This window comes from Aplosporella prunicola (genome assembly GCF_010093885.1).
Source record: "Aplosporella prunicola CBS 121167 unplaced genomic scaffold K452scaffold_11, whole genome shotgun sequence".
NCBI classification, from domain to species: Eukaryota; Fungi; Ascomycota; class Dothideomycetes; order Botryosphaeriales; family Aplosporellaceae; genus Aplosporella; species Aplosporella prunicola.
The window spans coordinates 796,850-810,823 of NW_022983539.1; the positions used below are offsets into that span (position 1 = coordinate 796,850).

Sequence of the window (13,974 nt, forward strand, 5' to 3'; positions counted from 1 at the left end):
ATCGCATCGCATCGCCTCGCGTCGCTGCAATCAACATCGTCAGCATAGCGACTTGAGCGACACCCAGTCCAGTATCCAGCATCGCGACTTGACATACACATCCAATCCAGTATCGCGCGTGAGCAAACATACAGTAAGACATCGCGACCTGAATACCCATCCACCTCTTCACATCCTTACGCTCTTACAGACTCTTTGCATCCCAACGCGCAAAATGTCTCCTAACATACCGAACAACAACCATAACGGCATCCATCAGTACCCGCCATACCAGTCACCGTACGGCAACATGAACGAAACTGGCAACCAGATGCCCCAGAATCACAACAACGCGGACGGGACTGTCAACCAGATGTCCCTGAACCGCAACAACATGAACGTTTTCGGTCAGGGTGCGTACGTGGGGTTCGCCAACAACCATCTTGCCAACCGGGTCACCCTTGGCGATCTCGACTTCCCAAATTTCAACATGTCCCCCGCTACTGTCAACCCCCAAGCTCTTGCCACCAATAACCGTTACGGTAACGGTGGTGTTCCCGGCACCAACGCCGATGATCATGTCGTCAATTCTCTTCTTGGCCTTAGTACTGCCAATGGTAAAGAGCCCTTCGGGAACCGTAGGGAAGTGTACACATTTAACCAAGGAGTGCATGACGTGCGACGCCAAGTGGAAGCCAGGCAACAATTTGCCCCTCAGCAGAGGTTGCAGCAGGCGCAGCAGCTGGAGCAGCAGCAGCTGCAATACTCCTTCCAACAACCGCAGCAGCGATATGGACAGGATTTCTCACCACAATACTTTCATGGATACGCTCAGCCGTCCCCTCAGCAGGGCCCCCTGCAGATCCAGCGCGAAACCCAGCAGTATATGAGCCGTAAGCGCAAGTATGACGAACACTTACATCAACCCAATGTGCTGGGCGATATTCAGCAACGGAATCCGCAGCAGCTGCATCAGAAGTCCAACGGCATTGTTGGCCATCAGAACCAAAGGCTTTACCAGCCCGCCGCGGTCCTGGGCGATATTCAGCAACAGCATCCGCAGCAGCATCCGCAGCAGCTGCAGCAGAGGTCCAACGGCATCGTTGGCCACCAGAACCAAGGGCTTTATCAGCCCACCGCGGAGAACACCTACACTTCTCCTTACACTACTCGTCACCCATCCTCTTCTTCCTTCGCCACGTGTGGTGGTAGCGCGGAGAAGCCCATTTCCATCGACGACGACGACGATGAGCCCGTCATCGTTGGCGTCAACACCATTTCTTCCGTCACGGCCAACACTACCACCAATGCCACTGCCGCTCCTCCGGCCGGTCCCATCGCCGCTGTCGGCACAAACCCCACCACTACCGCCGCCGCCGCCGCGACTCCCGCCCCGGCCAAGAAGAAGGCCGAGTACATCGAGGTGACGGACATTCTCCGGAAGCAGGACGTCTTCCCTGGGGTTATTAAAGATGATCCCTCGACGTATCCGGAGGGCGTACCGCCCGAGATTTGCAGCGGCGGCATGTGGAACACCATCATCACGATGCGAACCCTCCCAGGTTTAAGGATCGATCCATTGAACGAGAGCCTAACCCGATACTTCCTCGACAAGGACAACCCGGAAAACTGGGAGATGATACATCGGTTCAGACGGCTAAAGCATCTCGAGATCGAGGCAATGATAATAAAGGAGTACCACACGAAAGGATCGACTGTACCCATGGAAAAGGGACAAGGCTTCCGAGATGTCCCAAAACCTGCACGTAAGCGCATCAAGACCAAGATTGACCGCTGGGGTATTACTCCCCATCGCATCGAACAGCAGCAAGCTCTGCTTAAGAAGCGCGGCGACACGCCCGATCCTGACGCCCCGTCATATCTCTTTAATCAGGCCATTGACGAGAGGGAGAAAAAGCGCAAGCGCAAAACTGCTAACGACGGTGATGATGCAGGCATCCTTACCGGAACAACTTCCACCACGGCACCCGCTGCCACCACGACCTCCACCGCGACAACCACCGTTACCGCTACCACCACCACGGGCAGTGGCAAAGGCAGGTCCAACGGATCAAGCGCTGCATCGACCCTAGCAACCACCGACAACAACGGTAACAAGCGCAAGCGCAAACGCAAGAGTGACAACGGTAACGACGAAGCAGGCAGCACCGCCACGAACAGAGCCAGCGCCAATATAGGCACAGCCAAGCCCAGTGGATCAACCACTCCATCGACCCCAGCCACCACTGACAACACCGCTGACACCAACACCAACGGTAACAAGCGCAAGCGCAGACGCAAGAATGACAACAGTAACGGTGAAGCAGGAAACACCACCACGACCTCCACCACGGCACCCAGGCCCAGAGGCAGGCCCAGGAAACCAGCAAACACCATCGACGACACCACCGACACCACCACGACAAACAAGCGCAAGCGCAAAGCACCTGCCTCAAAAACGACAGACGGAGCCGCCAACGCCACCAAAAAGGCCAAGACGACCGTAGCCGGCGCCGCCATCGCCGCCGCTGGTACCATATCCGTCGGCGCAGCAACTGGAGCTCCGTCACTGTCACTGAATCCCTACGGCCCTGGCACCAACCTCGCCTCCGCGCCGCTAGCACAGGGCCTAGCCACACCCGCACCCACGCCGCTTGTTCGCCCCGCGGTGCCTCCTACCGCCCACGCGCCTAGGGAAGTCGCCACGGCTCCTCGTGCCCCTGCTCCAGCCCCTGCTCCAGCCCCTGCTCCAGCCCCGGCCCGTCCCGCCGCAGCTGCTCCTGCTCGTCACATCTCAGACGCAAAATTCGACCCCTTGTTCGACGAGATGCCAGCCTCGCCCCCACCACCTTACACCGCCGCCGCAGAAAACAACAACGACGCCGACGACGACGGCTGGGGCGCAGGCGGAGAAGAGGAGCTCTGGCGGGAGCTAGAAGCCTCGAGAGGTGATGACACCGACGCTGCAGCCGCAGACGCAGACGCAGATGCGGATGCAGATGCAGATGCAGACGGCCTGGAGGAGGCGCTGCTGAGTGCGCTTGCGGATGCTAGCAATGACGATGATGGCGCTAACCACGGCGCAGACGACGACGCCGCTGATGCTGACGACGACGCTGGTGCTGTTGATGAGGAAGTTGAAGTTGGGGTTGAGGTTGAAGCGCAGGAGCCTGAGCGCGAGTACTGCTCTGAGGACGAGTGGAGCGAGGAGGAGTAGGTTGGTTTTGTCTTTGGTGGTGTTCTTTTGTCTCTTTTTTTTTTTTTTATCTTTGGGGTTTTAGGTTTTGGTTGTTTTTGCTTCTTTTGATCTTTGATTTTCAGGAGGCTTGGCTTTGGTTTTGGGTTTAGATATTTGCTTGCTTGCTGGTTTGGCTTTTGGTGTTGGTGGAGAGGTGGGATGGCATGGCATGGGATATGACATGGCATGGGATATGATTGGATGGTTGAACTGATCGGTCTTGTTTTCGTCTTTTGTCTTTTCCTTTCTTTGTCTCTTTCTTGATCTCTGCTGCCTTTGGTGTTTGCTACCTACCTACCTATCTTTCTTCCTACCTAGCTAACTAGGTACACAATACATCCATGTCCTGTTCTATTTTTGCTTCATTCAGACATGCCACTGTACAGTACAATTTTCAGCATCCTCTCAAGACGGACAGAAGAAGTCAAATCAAGATAGCGGGACCTTGTTCTCACCAGCCCCAGCACCTGCCACACCAGCCTTCTCAACAAGACGCGCCAGCACGCGCGTGCCCTCGCCCCTCCTACCACCATCAACAGTGCAGGAGTCCACAACCAAGACGTCCCCATCCGCCGCGAGCGTCGCGATGCGCGGAACGGCCGCAGGCGCGCTCTTAGTCTTCGCATCCGCAGGTGCGTCCAGCACCCACCACTTGAGCGGGGGGAGGGGCGTTGGTGCAGGGCCAGCGAGGCGCGAGAGCGCGTGGTAGACGATGCGTCTAGGCGGGACGTCGGCGGGGGGGTTCGCGGCCGAGGAAAGGTGGGAGAAGGTTGTCTCGTCCCAGACGCTGCCGAGGACGCGCAGCGTGCGTAGGACGCTGCTGGCTGGCTGCTTGTCGAAAGTGACTTGTGAATCGGACTTTTGGATCTTGGCTGCGTGCTGCGGGGGCGCTGCATCTGCGTCTGCTCCCGCCTCCGCCTCCGCCGCCGCTTCCACGGGATCCACGTACCGCCGCTCGCGCAGCACGCGCACCAGCTCCTCGGCCCCGATCGGCGCGAGCTGCGCGACCAGGGCCTCGGGCCCGCACGTCTCGGGCTCGGTGATACTTACGCTGCGGCGCGCGAGCACGGTGCCCCGGTCAAAGTGGCGCGGGTGCAGCGTCTGCACCGAGATGCCGGTGCGCGTGTCGCCGCGCAGCAGGGCGCGGTGGATGGGCGCGGCGCCGTGCAGGTCCGGCAGCAGCGAGGGGTGCACGTTTAGGCCGCCGAAGCGGGCGGCGCTGAGGATGCGGGCGGGGATGAGCAGGCCGAAGGAGACGGCGACGATGAGGTTGGGTCCGGGGCTGGGCGGCGTCCAGCGCGTGAATGTGTCGAGGGGGTGGGTGGGCAGCGAGAGCGTGCTCGCTGTTGTGGCGATGGGCACTGTTGTGGTGTGTGAGGTGTGAGTGCGTGGGGTGGGGGTTTGGTGGTGTAGGGACCTACGCACCTTCGCGGATGGTTTTTAGACCCCGGCCGGTGCGCTTGCTGGGCCGGTGCACGACGTCTATGGAGGCGATGAAGGCGGGGTCGCGTTGGTGTTCGCGGTGCAGGGCGAGGAGCGAGGCGATGCTGAAGTCGTCGGAGCCGCAGAAGAGGATGCGGAGGGGTTCGTGGGTGGCATTGGTGAAGGTGGAGGTAGTAGTGGTGGAGTAACAGCGGCGGAGGTGAGGGAGAGCTGGAGCTGGAGCTCGTGATGCTAATGTTACAAGGCGGGGCAGTAGTAGCATGGCGGGCGTTGCGGACTTGCGGAGGTAAGAGCGAATCGATCGGTTGCAGTCGATCGCCGAAGATCCATGTACGCGGCGCGGCACGAATCACAATGTCGCACGGCAAGACGGAGCGTTAGATCTTACTGCCGGTGCTACTTCTAGCGCCACTGACCAAAACTTGAGCCATGTAAGGTGGCTCTATCTCCACCCTCTTTCTGCTGCTGCTTGCGGTGCTATGTTTCGTTTTTTCCCTCCCTGATAGCTTGCCTGCCGCTGACCACCCGGTCGTCGTCCACCACCTTATAAACCATGGCCGCCCAAGCAGCCGCCCAAGCCGCCGCCAAAGTCGTCCCCGCCCAACTAGCCTTCCTCGCCATTTACAATCCCTGCCTGGGCCGTACCGACGAGACCTTTCGCGACCAGCTCGTGTTCTATTACTCAAAGAACTCGCGACCGCGGCGCCGCGACGACGCCCAACCCGCAGACGCCCATGACGACAGCGACGACATCAACGAGCAGCTCCGCCAGATCGGCCTGGCACAGGGCGTTGTGAACTTTGCCCAGTGGGTTCCCCGTGAGGAGAACTGCCCGTGTTGGTGCCGAGACTGACACTCTAGCCAGGAGCTTCTCCGAGGGCGAGCCCGTCGACCACGTCGACACCGAAAAGTCGCGAATTGTTCTATGTCCGCTGGAGGGGGAGTGGTGGGTGTTGGCGGTAGGTGGCGCCGCGACGGCAAGGAGAGATTCCCAGCTGACACGCGTGCGCGCAGTCCATTGACCTGACCCGCCTGCCCGCATCGCAAACGTCGGCCAAATCTCCCACGGACACGTCGGCCTCGACGCCGCCCCAGGCCATAGAGTACTCGTCCCGGGAGGTCAGCCCGCCGGACCTGTTGCTCAAGCAGATCCAGCGCGCCCACAGGGTCTTCCGCCTGCACCATGGGCCGTCGCTGTCGGACCTGTTTGCACGCCTGACGCGCACAAAGTTCTGCAACATCCTTGACAACTTCTGGTCACGCTTCGCGCGCACGTGGGAAGTCCTGCTGCACGGCAACCCGGCGACGGATATCTACGGAGGGATCAAGCTTGCGGCTGGCGGGGAGCTCGGCATGGGCGTGGGGGAGGAAGAGTGGGGCAGTGGCGAGCGGGACGTGTTCGAGGACTTTACCGCGCGCACCGACGGCCTAGTGGACATGGTCGTGTCGCGCTTTGGCGAGCCCGCAGCGGAGGACGCGAAAAACGCCTCGGAACAGGCGTTGGCGGACGCTGACCCGTGGCTGGGCATGGGCCGTGAGCCCGAGACGGACGACGGCGTCATCTTCTCTGGAATTGGTGCTATCACGCGCCCCTCGCTGCGAGATGTGTCGGCCTGGACCCAGTGGGTCTACACGTATGGCGAGCGCGCGTACGGCGTGCGCGACAATCCGAACTCGGACCGCAAACGCCGCAGACGCCGCAATAACGCGAGCAAGATGAGCAACAACCTGCAGTCTCCGACGCCGAGGGGCAACGGCCATGCAAGAGAGCAGTCGGAGGGCAGCGTGCCAAGTAGATCTCAGCAGCAGCAGAAAAGTAAAGCCCCTGGACTGCCTCCAGGGATACCACCGCCCATTGTCACTGCCGTGGAGAACTCGCTGGATGAGGCGTCCACCGCCGCCGATGCTTCGCAAGAGCAGCAGGGCGCGGGAAAGAGCCCGAGCCAAGGCGCAGGCTACGGCGATACGCTGATGAACTATCTAACGCTAGGCTATGGATCCAGCTGGGGCGCAGGTTTGACCAGCAAGAAAAGCACGCCGCCACCGCCGTCCGGTCGGCCGCAGGAAGGCACACAAAACCAGAAGCAGCACGAGCACGACGAGCGCGAGAAGCCGGACCAAGCGGCGGGCGCGGGCATGCAGCACCTGGAGCCTCAGCCGGACGTCGACCCGCGGGAAGAGGCCATAAACACGCAGATACGGCGTGAGAACATCGGGCACTTCCTCGTAGGGTTGCAGGGCGACCTGGACAACGAAGAGCCAAACGAAGACGAAGTCATGGGCCTCGAGACCGACGCTAGTATCGGTAGCATTGGCGGCGGTGATTACAATAGAAGGATCATGCTGCGCACGCTGCATGTCAAGGTGCAGAAGCCATCGGCCAGCCGTAACGGCGACAGCAGCAACCGCAACAGCAACGACAACGACGGGTCCTCCTCCGACACAATCGCGGAGCTGCCGCCACAGCCGGCATACGAGAAACTGCGCGTGGTAGTCTACGTCGTGAGTCGGCCCACCCCCTCTCTCTCCACGCCCCCCTCACTAACCAACACGCGCACCCCACAGCACCGCCCCTTCATATTCACGTTCCTCTTCACGAACCGCACCGAAGTCCTCTCGTACGCGGCCTTCTACCGGCACATCCACACGTTCCTCGCGCCCATGTACAAGCCGCTCGCGCTAAGCACGTCGCCCGCCCGCGTCGCGGCCCGCATCGCCGCCGCCGCGGACCCGTACACCACGGCTGCAGCGAGCTCCCAGCCCATCTTCGACCTGGTGTACGACCCGCTCGCGCTGAGCGTGCACAGCAGCATCCCCTCGATCCCGGAACCCGGGACGCTGGGGGCCGAGGGCCTGGCCGGTGGCGGCGGAGGCGGCAGCGGGCACTGGGGCGGGGGCAGCGGCCGCGGCGGCGCGAGCGGCTACGCTATAGGCAGGGGAGGCGGTGCAAGGGGCGCGCCCGTGTGGACCCGCGTCGAGGCGCTGAATACCCACGCCCAGATCCTGGCGACGGTCGCGAGTGCGCGCCGCACGCCTGCCGACGTCGAACGCACGGCTAAGACGAATCGCGGGTGGTGGCTGGTGTGGATGCGGCTGCCGCCTAGTAGGGCCGTAGAGGCCGAGGCATGCACGACGTGTAGGGATGGCTCTAGTGACGCGGGAGCGGGTGTCGGGGTGGAGAAGGAGAAGGAGAAGGAGAAGGACACGCGGACGGAGGAGGCGGTGCGCTCGCTGCATCTGTCGCGGCAGTTGGAGTTGGACGGCGACGACGCAGGCGCAAGCGCAAGCGAAACGCCCTTCTCAGCAGCATCAACATCAACATCGCCGCCCCCCACCCCCACACCCCCCAAGCACAACCCCCCCTCCTCCTCCTCCTCCCCAGCACACACCAACATCCCGACCGCCCTCTTGCGCGAAGCGCTCCTAATCCGGCGCTCGCACTCCTACACGCACTCGCACTCTTCCTCCACCAGCTCTGCCCACAACGCCACTTCTAACACCACCGGCGCCGGCGGGAGCATAGGCGCGGGCACGGCGGCGCTTTGGCGGCTGGGTGTTGGGCTGGCTGGTGGTGGTGAGGGGGGATGGGGTAATGGGGGCAGTGGAGGGGGGAGTGGAAGGGGGAATGGTGGTGGTAATGGGGGGAGGGGCGTCGTCGAGGGCGTGGGAGTTGATGCGCGCAGGTATGTTGAGGGGTTGCTTAGTTTGAGTCGGTAGTGGGGGGTGCGTGGGGGAGGGGGAGGGGTAATGAGTACGTAGTAGTCACTACTTTGAAGAAACAAGGTTAGTGGTGACACGTATCGTGGTTTGGGCGATGGTGAGTTGTATTGTGGTAGCGTGGGTGTTTTTGTGTGAGGTGTTGAGGGTTTGGGTTTATGAATGTTTTGATAGTGAAAGCAGCTCAGTTGATTTAAAGTACGTATAATGTAATAGACAAAACGTTATAGGGTCTGTGTGTTCAAGTGGTTGCATGCCATACATACCATTATGGCCATAGCGAGGCAAGCGTCAGTTCGGGATTTCATCAATGCTCTTGACGTTGACCTCCTTCCGTCCATTCATATGGCGCCTCAGCACACTGCTTGCTGGGTAGACTAAGATCCAAGTCAGCAGAGCTCCATACCACCCGCCCTCCACTCAAGCAACGCTCGACTCACCACCTCTCCTCACCCGATTCGAACTGCCCAACGGCCGCAAGCTCACCAACCCATGCCACGGATCCATCCTCAAATGGTCCTCCCAAAACGTCTTGCGCTCATAATCAAAGCTATTCTGCATCGGAATAACCAGCCTCGCGACAGTCTGCCAGGGATACTTCTCCTCGTCCCACGCCGTGCCCGCATACTCGACGGGCTGGTCTTCCAGATTCTCTAACAACTGCACCTGAAACAGATACTCGGCGTCGTGCTCGCAGTAGTAGTTCTGCAGCCAGCGGTGCAAGACGTCGGAGCCATGGTCGGGCTTGACAGTCTCGTCAGCGAGCTTCCGCTGCGTCTCGCTCGACGAGATGAGACAGTACTTGACGACGTAGTCGCCGAAGCGGAACGCGGTCTGCGAGTACAGGCGCGTGGCCACGAGGTGCGTGTTCGGCACCTGGTCGCGCGCTTTCTGCAGCGCGGCGTCGGGGCGCTGCTCCAGGTGCTTGTCGAGCGCGGCCTTGTTGCCGCCGTACTTGGTGCGCAGCTCTAGGATCTCGCGCGTCGTTTTGGCATCGGCCAGCTCGATCGCCGCCGTGCTGTTGAACTCGATGTCTTGCGTTGGGATCCCGGCGCCGGCTTCAAACATCTCGCCTTCCACGTTGAAGACTTTCATGGCGAAGCCGCGTGGCTGCGGGATGCGGTCCTGCTGTGGATTAGGATGAGCGGGTTTTAGCCAAGGCGAATTGTGCCACTTGCATCGAGGCCTGGGTCGCCCGGCTCGGAGCTGTAGCGGCAGGCTACCGGGTACTCGCCGCCTTTTTCGAAGAGTTCGGTCTGCTTGAGATGTTTGGGTAGGTCGTCTGGGACGATGAGCTTGCCTTTGACTATACCTTGGGTTCGGGCGTGAGTGCCGCCAAAACAGTGTCTGGTGTGGTCCCACTGAGAGCGCTGGGATTCATTGATCATGTCTGCTGTGGCTTGGATGTCTTGGGCTTCGTTTGGAGGGACGACTTCGACGCCTTCGGCGTCCCACCGTATGTAGGTTCTGCTGGCTAGGTCTGACATGTTTCTGAGAGGAAGAGAATGATAGATTGATAGGAAGTTCTAGGATTAGCTATAGATATATACCCCTCGTATGAAGCCATGATGGCATATTGTCACTGGTGGCAGCGCTAATGGTGATGGAATGGCGGAAGGGCGCGGGCGGGTGCGGAGATGGATTGGCGTCAGCTTGACAGGGGGCATTGGATTTAGCGCAACTCGAACACCCAAGGGACACGACTACCGTACAGTACAAGTACAACCACCTTCACACTATACCCCCATTAAGCCATCATGTCTGCTACCCCCGACACAGACCCCACGCGCGTTGAAGGTCAGTCGCACTGTCCCAATGTAGCCCCGTCCAGCGCGCGAACTGACCATGCATCGCCGACCAGCGCCAGCGCCCTCCAAGGCCAGCAAAAAGAAGAAGTCCAAGAAGAAGAGCACCGCCAATGCCAAGCTCGACAGCGCGCCCAACGGCGCCAAAGAGGAATACCCCGACCCTGACGCAGACGACGGCGTGGGCGAGGGCGAGGACGACGTAGACGAGCCGCAGTCGCCGTCGGTATGGGAGGCCCAGCACCCCATGCGTGTTTTGTACGCGCCACTCATGGCGCACCTCAAATCACCTCCTCTCGAAAGACCACGTTCGGCTGAAGATAGTAATGATTATCTGCAGAAGAAGACGTCGAACGATGAGGAGTCGTCGCCCAAGAGCAACGGCGCCCATGTGCGCTCGCCTTCCTCGTCCACCGCCGCCGCCGCCGCCGCCGCAGCAAAAGATGACGAGGACCAAGCCACCACATCGGAACGACTCGACGCGCTCGCGAAAGAGCGCGATTCCCTGCGCGAGGAGGTCACGCAGTTGCGCAAGTCGCTGGAGACGATACAGAGCAAACACGAAGAGGAGAGGACAGGGCTACAGACGAAGTTGGACGAGGCGGCGTCGGGCAAGGAGCACGCGGAGAACCAGTACCGCGACCTGCGCGGCAAGGTCAACACGATCCGCAGCCAACTGGGCGAGCGCATGAAGGCCGACGCCGAGGAGCTCGAGCGCTCTCGCGCGCAAATCGACGACCTCGAAGAGCAGAACCGCAGCGTGCGCGAGGAGAACGACGGCCTTTCGGACGACCTGGCGAGCCTGCGCACGCTCAACGAAGAGCAGGCGGCGGAGATTGCCAACTTGCGGGGCCGCGCGAACCTCTCGCAGCAAAATTGGGTCAAGGAGCGGGATGAGCTGATACAAAGGGAGGCATATGCGCGGGAAGAGTTTGAGACGGCGAAGCAGGCGATGCAAGATTGGGAAGTGCTCGCCATGGAAGAGAGGTCGCTACGAGAAAACCTCGGCGACCGGGTCACAGAGCTGGAGGAGCAGCTGAGCGCGCAGAGGGAGGCGCTGGAGCGGGCAGTCAACGATCGCGACACTCAGACGTCGACTGTCGATGGCCTGCAGAGGGCGCTCAGGGACATCCAAGACGGTCAGTGTTCGGTCGGTATAGCGCCGATTCCCGCATTGCTTACATTGGGACACAGCGCGCAAGAAAGAGTTGCGAGAAATCGTGGAAAACTCGCAGTCGCAAGTCGACGCCCTGAAGACCCAGCTCGCCGCCGCAGAAGAAGCCTCCGCCTCCGCCAAATCCACGCTCGAGGCCACGCAAAAGGAGCTCGAGCGCGCCCTGCCCTTCGAGAAGGAAGTCAAGGAAAAGAACCTTCTGATCGGCAAGCTGCGGCACGAGGCCGTTATCCTTAACGATCACCTTACCAAGGCGCTCCGGATATTAAAGAAGGGAAGGCCAGAAGACAACGTCGACAGGCAGATTGTCACGAACCATCTCCTTCACTTCCTTGCATTAGACCGGAGCGACCCGAAGAAATTCCAAGTGCTACAGCTCATCGCCGCCTTGCTAGGCTGGAATGAGGGTAAGTCACCCAACCCACCCCCACTAATACTCCAGACAATCGTCCCTTCAGTGCATTAATCTACTGTGGCTAACAACACACCCCAGAACAACGCGAGCAAGCCGGCCTCGCCCGCCCAGGATCAACAAACAGCAACCTGCGCATCCCTCTGTCACCATTCCGACGCACGCCGTCCACGCCCTCGCTGAACACGGACCTCCTGCTCACGGACCACAGCTCCAACAAGGAGAGCCTGGCAGAGCTATGGCAGAACTTCCTCGAGCAGGAGGCGCTGGAGGGTAAGGGTGGGTCGGCCAACGCGAGCAGGAGGGGGAGCGGCATCGTAAGCCCGACTAATACGACAGGCGCCGGCGACGGGAAGGGCCTGGGTATTTTGCCGTAGGCTTTTGCCGTAGGCTTTTGCTGTAGGACTACCTACGTACGGGACAGGGGCTACTGGTGTGTACGTTGCAGTGGCGGCAGCGGGCGTGTAAGGCTGTATACGGGAGGAAGGTCGGGCCTGGGTGGCTCTGCTGCCGCTGGTGACTGCTGCTACGCTACGCAGGATGCTGGGACCGCGGGCGGGGGACAGGTGTTAGGCGATGTAATATGTTAATGTGAATCCGATGGGTTCGGTGCTTTGCTGGCATTGCGGTGTGGCTGGTTTGTTGTGGGATAGATGGTACATGTGTCTGAGAGACGGAGACTGCTTGCGTTTGCGTTGGGGTTGGTTTACTGAGATTGGGTTGGGTATTTTGTTCTGCTTGGTGAGTGGAGGTGGGGACGGCACGGACGACAATGGCTGGTCAGTGAAGAACCTGGTAAATGCTGTTCTAATTCAGAGGATCGAGGAGCTGCTGCCACTTGTATTGACCAGAACAAGATGTCAAATGACAGTGACGATACTCTAGACAACGGAAGCAATCTATCTCACCTCCTGATCGAGAAAATACACAAGACAAAAACAAAATAGCCTCTGCCATGCCATTGTTAGGTAGGCTTAGCTTGCCTTCACAACCGACAATGAAAGTGAAGTCTCTCAAGTCGCGTGTCTGAGCCAAAAATTTCAGTGTCTTATATCTTATTTCCCGAGCGCTGGGGGCACTCACTCTTTCACATTCATTAACACTCATACATTCACTAACACGATAGCACGACACATGACCGGACATCTTTCGCTTCACTTGGCTCGTTTGTCCGCCTTAACATTAACACGTGGGCAGCGTATATAAGTACCGCCTACCCCCCATGCCTTGCTCCTCTTTTTCCTCTAGTCCGATCTCACTGGAGCGGGCTCACTGCTACGAACTCGCTGCCTGCAGCAAAGCTGCGACAACGAATTCACTGCGAACAAAGCATTACAGAATTCTTACTGCAAACCCATGACAGCAGGCTCACCGCGAACTCGATACAGCATTTCAAAGCCTTGCACAAACCCACTGCAACAAAACACACTCTCCTCAGCAAACCACCACTACTGTCTGTTAACAGCTTTACTCCAGTCCCAACGCTAGCCCGCTACCACCACAATGTGCCACACGCAAAGCAAACACTACACCGTCTGCCGCCACACCATCACGACGACAATGCCGTGCGCTAGCGCCCTCACTGCCGCCCTCACTGCCACCAGCAACAGCAACAGCAGTAGCAACACTAACCGCACCACCACCACCACTAACACCACCAGCAGCAGCACACCCACCCAACCCCATCACCAACAACTCCAGCAACTCCAGCGCCCCCCTCCCCCACGCCACTTCTGCCCCCACTCCACACAAACCGCAACCCAGCAAACGCAGCGCCGGCGCTGCCCCCCCTGCCGCAAGCAGCGCGCGCGCGCCGAAGCCCTGCGCAAACTCCGCAACAGCGACGCGGTGCGCAAGCGCGAGATGGATCGCGCCGCGAGGGATGCGTTGGGTGGGAAGAGGTATTGGTGGGAGGATTGTAAACGGGAGGGTTAGGTGGGTGCGGGTGTGGGTGTGCGTGGTTATGCGTGTGGTTATGCGGGCTTGCGTTTACTTACTCACTTGGCATATGGGCTTTCGGAGTCTGACTAGACACTACTACCTAAGGGATTGTGGGTGCGGCTTGTTCGTTCTCTTTCGGCCTTTAGGCTCGGAACAAAGAACGGAGTTGGGGACGGTGTTGGTGAAGTATTACTTTAAGGCAAATTGGCATTGATAGTGGAACGAAAACACTGACAGGGTTAATACATACATACCTTATACCTGT

The 13,974-nt window shown here is 59.7% G+C and overlaps 5 protein-coding genes and 1 pseudogene across 6 annotated transcripts; 4 read left to right on the forward strand and 2 right to left on the reverse strand.

The window, feature by feature from the left end:
- The first annotated feature begins 75 nt into the window (after positions 1-75).
- Positions 76-3,563, forward strand: K452DRAFT_21456 (uncharacterized protein). The gene is made up of 4 exons (XM_033536228.1): positions 76-133; positions 191-2,090; positions 2,139-2,255; positions 2,307-3,563. The coding sequence occupies exons 2-4, from the start codon at positions 215-217 to the stop codon at positions 3,194-3,196; spliced, it is 2,883 nt and encodes a 960-aa protein (XP_033398319.1). The 5' UTR covers positions 76-133; positions 191-214; the 3' UTR covers positions 3,197-3,563.
- Positions 3,564-3,997: 434 nt separating this feature from the next.
- K452DRAFT_196637 (uncharacterized protein) lies at positions 3,998-4,802 on the reverse strand (the record flags this gene model as incomplete). The annotated part of the gene is made up of 2 exons (XM_033535964.1): positions 3,998-4,578; positions 4,643-4,802. Coding segments are annotated over 2 exons (741 nt in total), but the record flags the coding sequence as incomplete, so codon positions are not given.
- A 411-nt stretch (positions 4,803-5,213) lies between these two features.
- K452DRAFT_297865 (uncharacterized protein) lies at positions 5,214-8,377 on the forward strand (the record flags this gene model as incomplete). The annotated part of the gene is made up of 4 exons (XM_033542069.1): positions 5,214-5,467; positions 5,526-5,619; positions 5,675-7,162; positions 7,226-8,377. 4 exons carry the CDS (start codon positions 5,214-5,216, stop codon positions 8,375-8,377), a joined length of 2,988 nt encoding a protein of 995 aa, XP_033398321.1.
- A 291-nt stretch (positions 8,378-8,668) lies between these two features.
- On the reverse strand, positions 8,669-9,864 carry K452DRAFT_350914 (uncharacterized protein; the record flags this gene model as incomplete). The annotated part of the gene is made up of 3 exons (XM_033545684.1): positions 8,669-8,754; positions 8,818-9,465; positions 9,552-9,864. 3 exons carry the CDS (start codon positions 9,862-9,864, stop codon positions 8,669-8,671), a joined length of 1,047 nt encoding a protein of 348 aa, XP_033398322.1.
- A 589-nt stretch (positions 9,865-10,453) lies between these two features.
- K452DRAFT_226641 (uncharacterized protein) lies at positions 10,454-12,145 on the forward strand (the record flags this gene model as incomplete). Its single annotated transcript, XM_033536843.1, has 3 exons — positions 10,454-11,321; positions 11,377-11,763; positions 11,850-12,145. The coding sequence occupies 3 exons, from the start codon at positions 10,454-10,456 to the stop codon at positions 12,143-12,145; spliced, it is 1,551 nt and encodes a 516-aa protein (XP_033398323.1).
- A 1,126-nt stretch (positions 12,146-13,271) lies between these two features.
- Positions 13,272-13,903, forward strand: K452DRAFT_332354 (annotated as a pseudogene; the record flags this gene model as incomplete). Its single annotated transcript has 1 exon — positions 13,272-13,903. A coding segment is annotated over one exon (632 nt), but the record flags the coding sequence as incomplete, so codon positions are not given.
- Between the last annotated feature and the right edge of the window lie 71 nt (positions 13,904-13,974).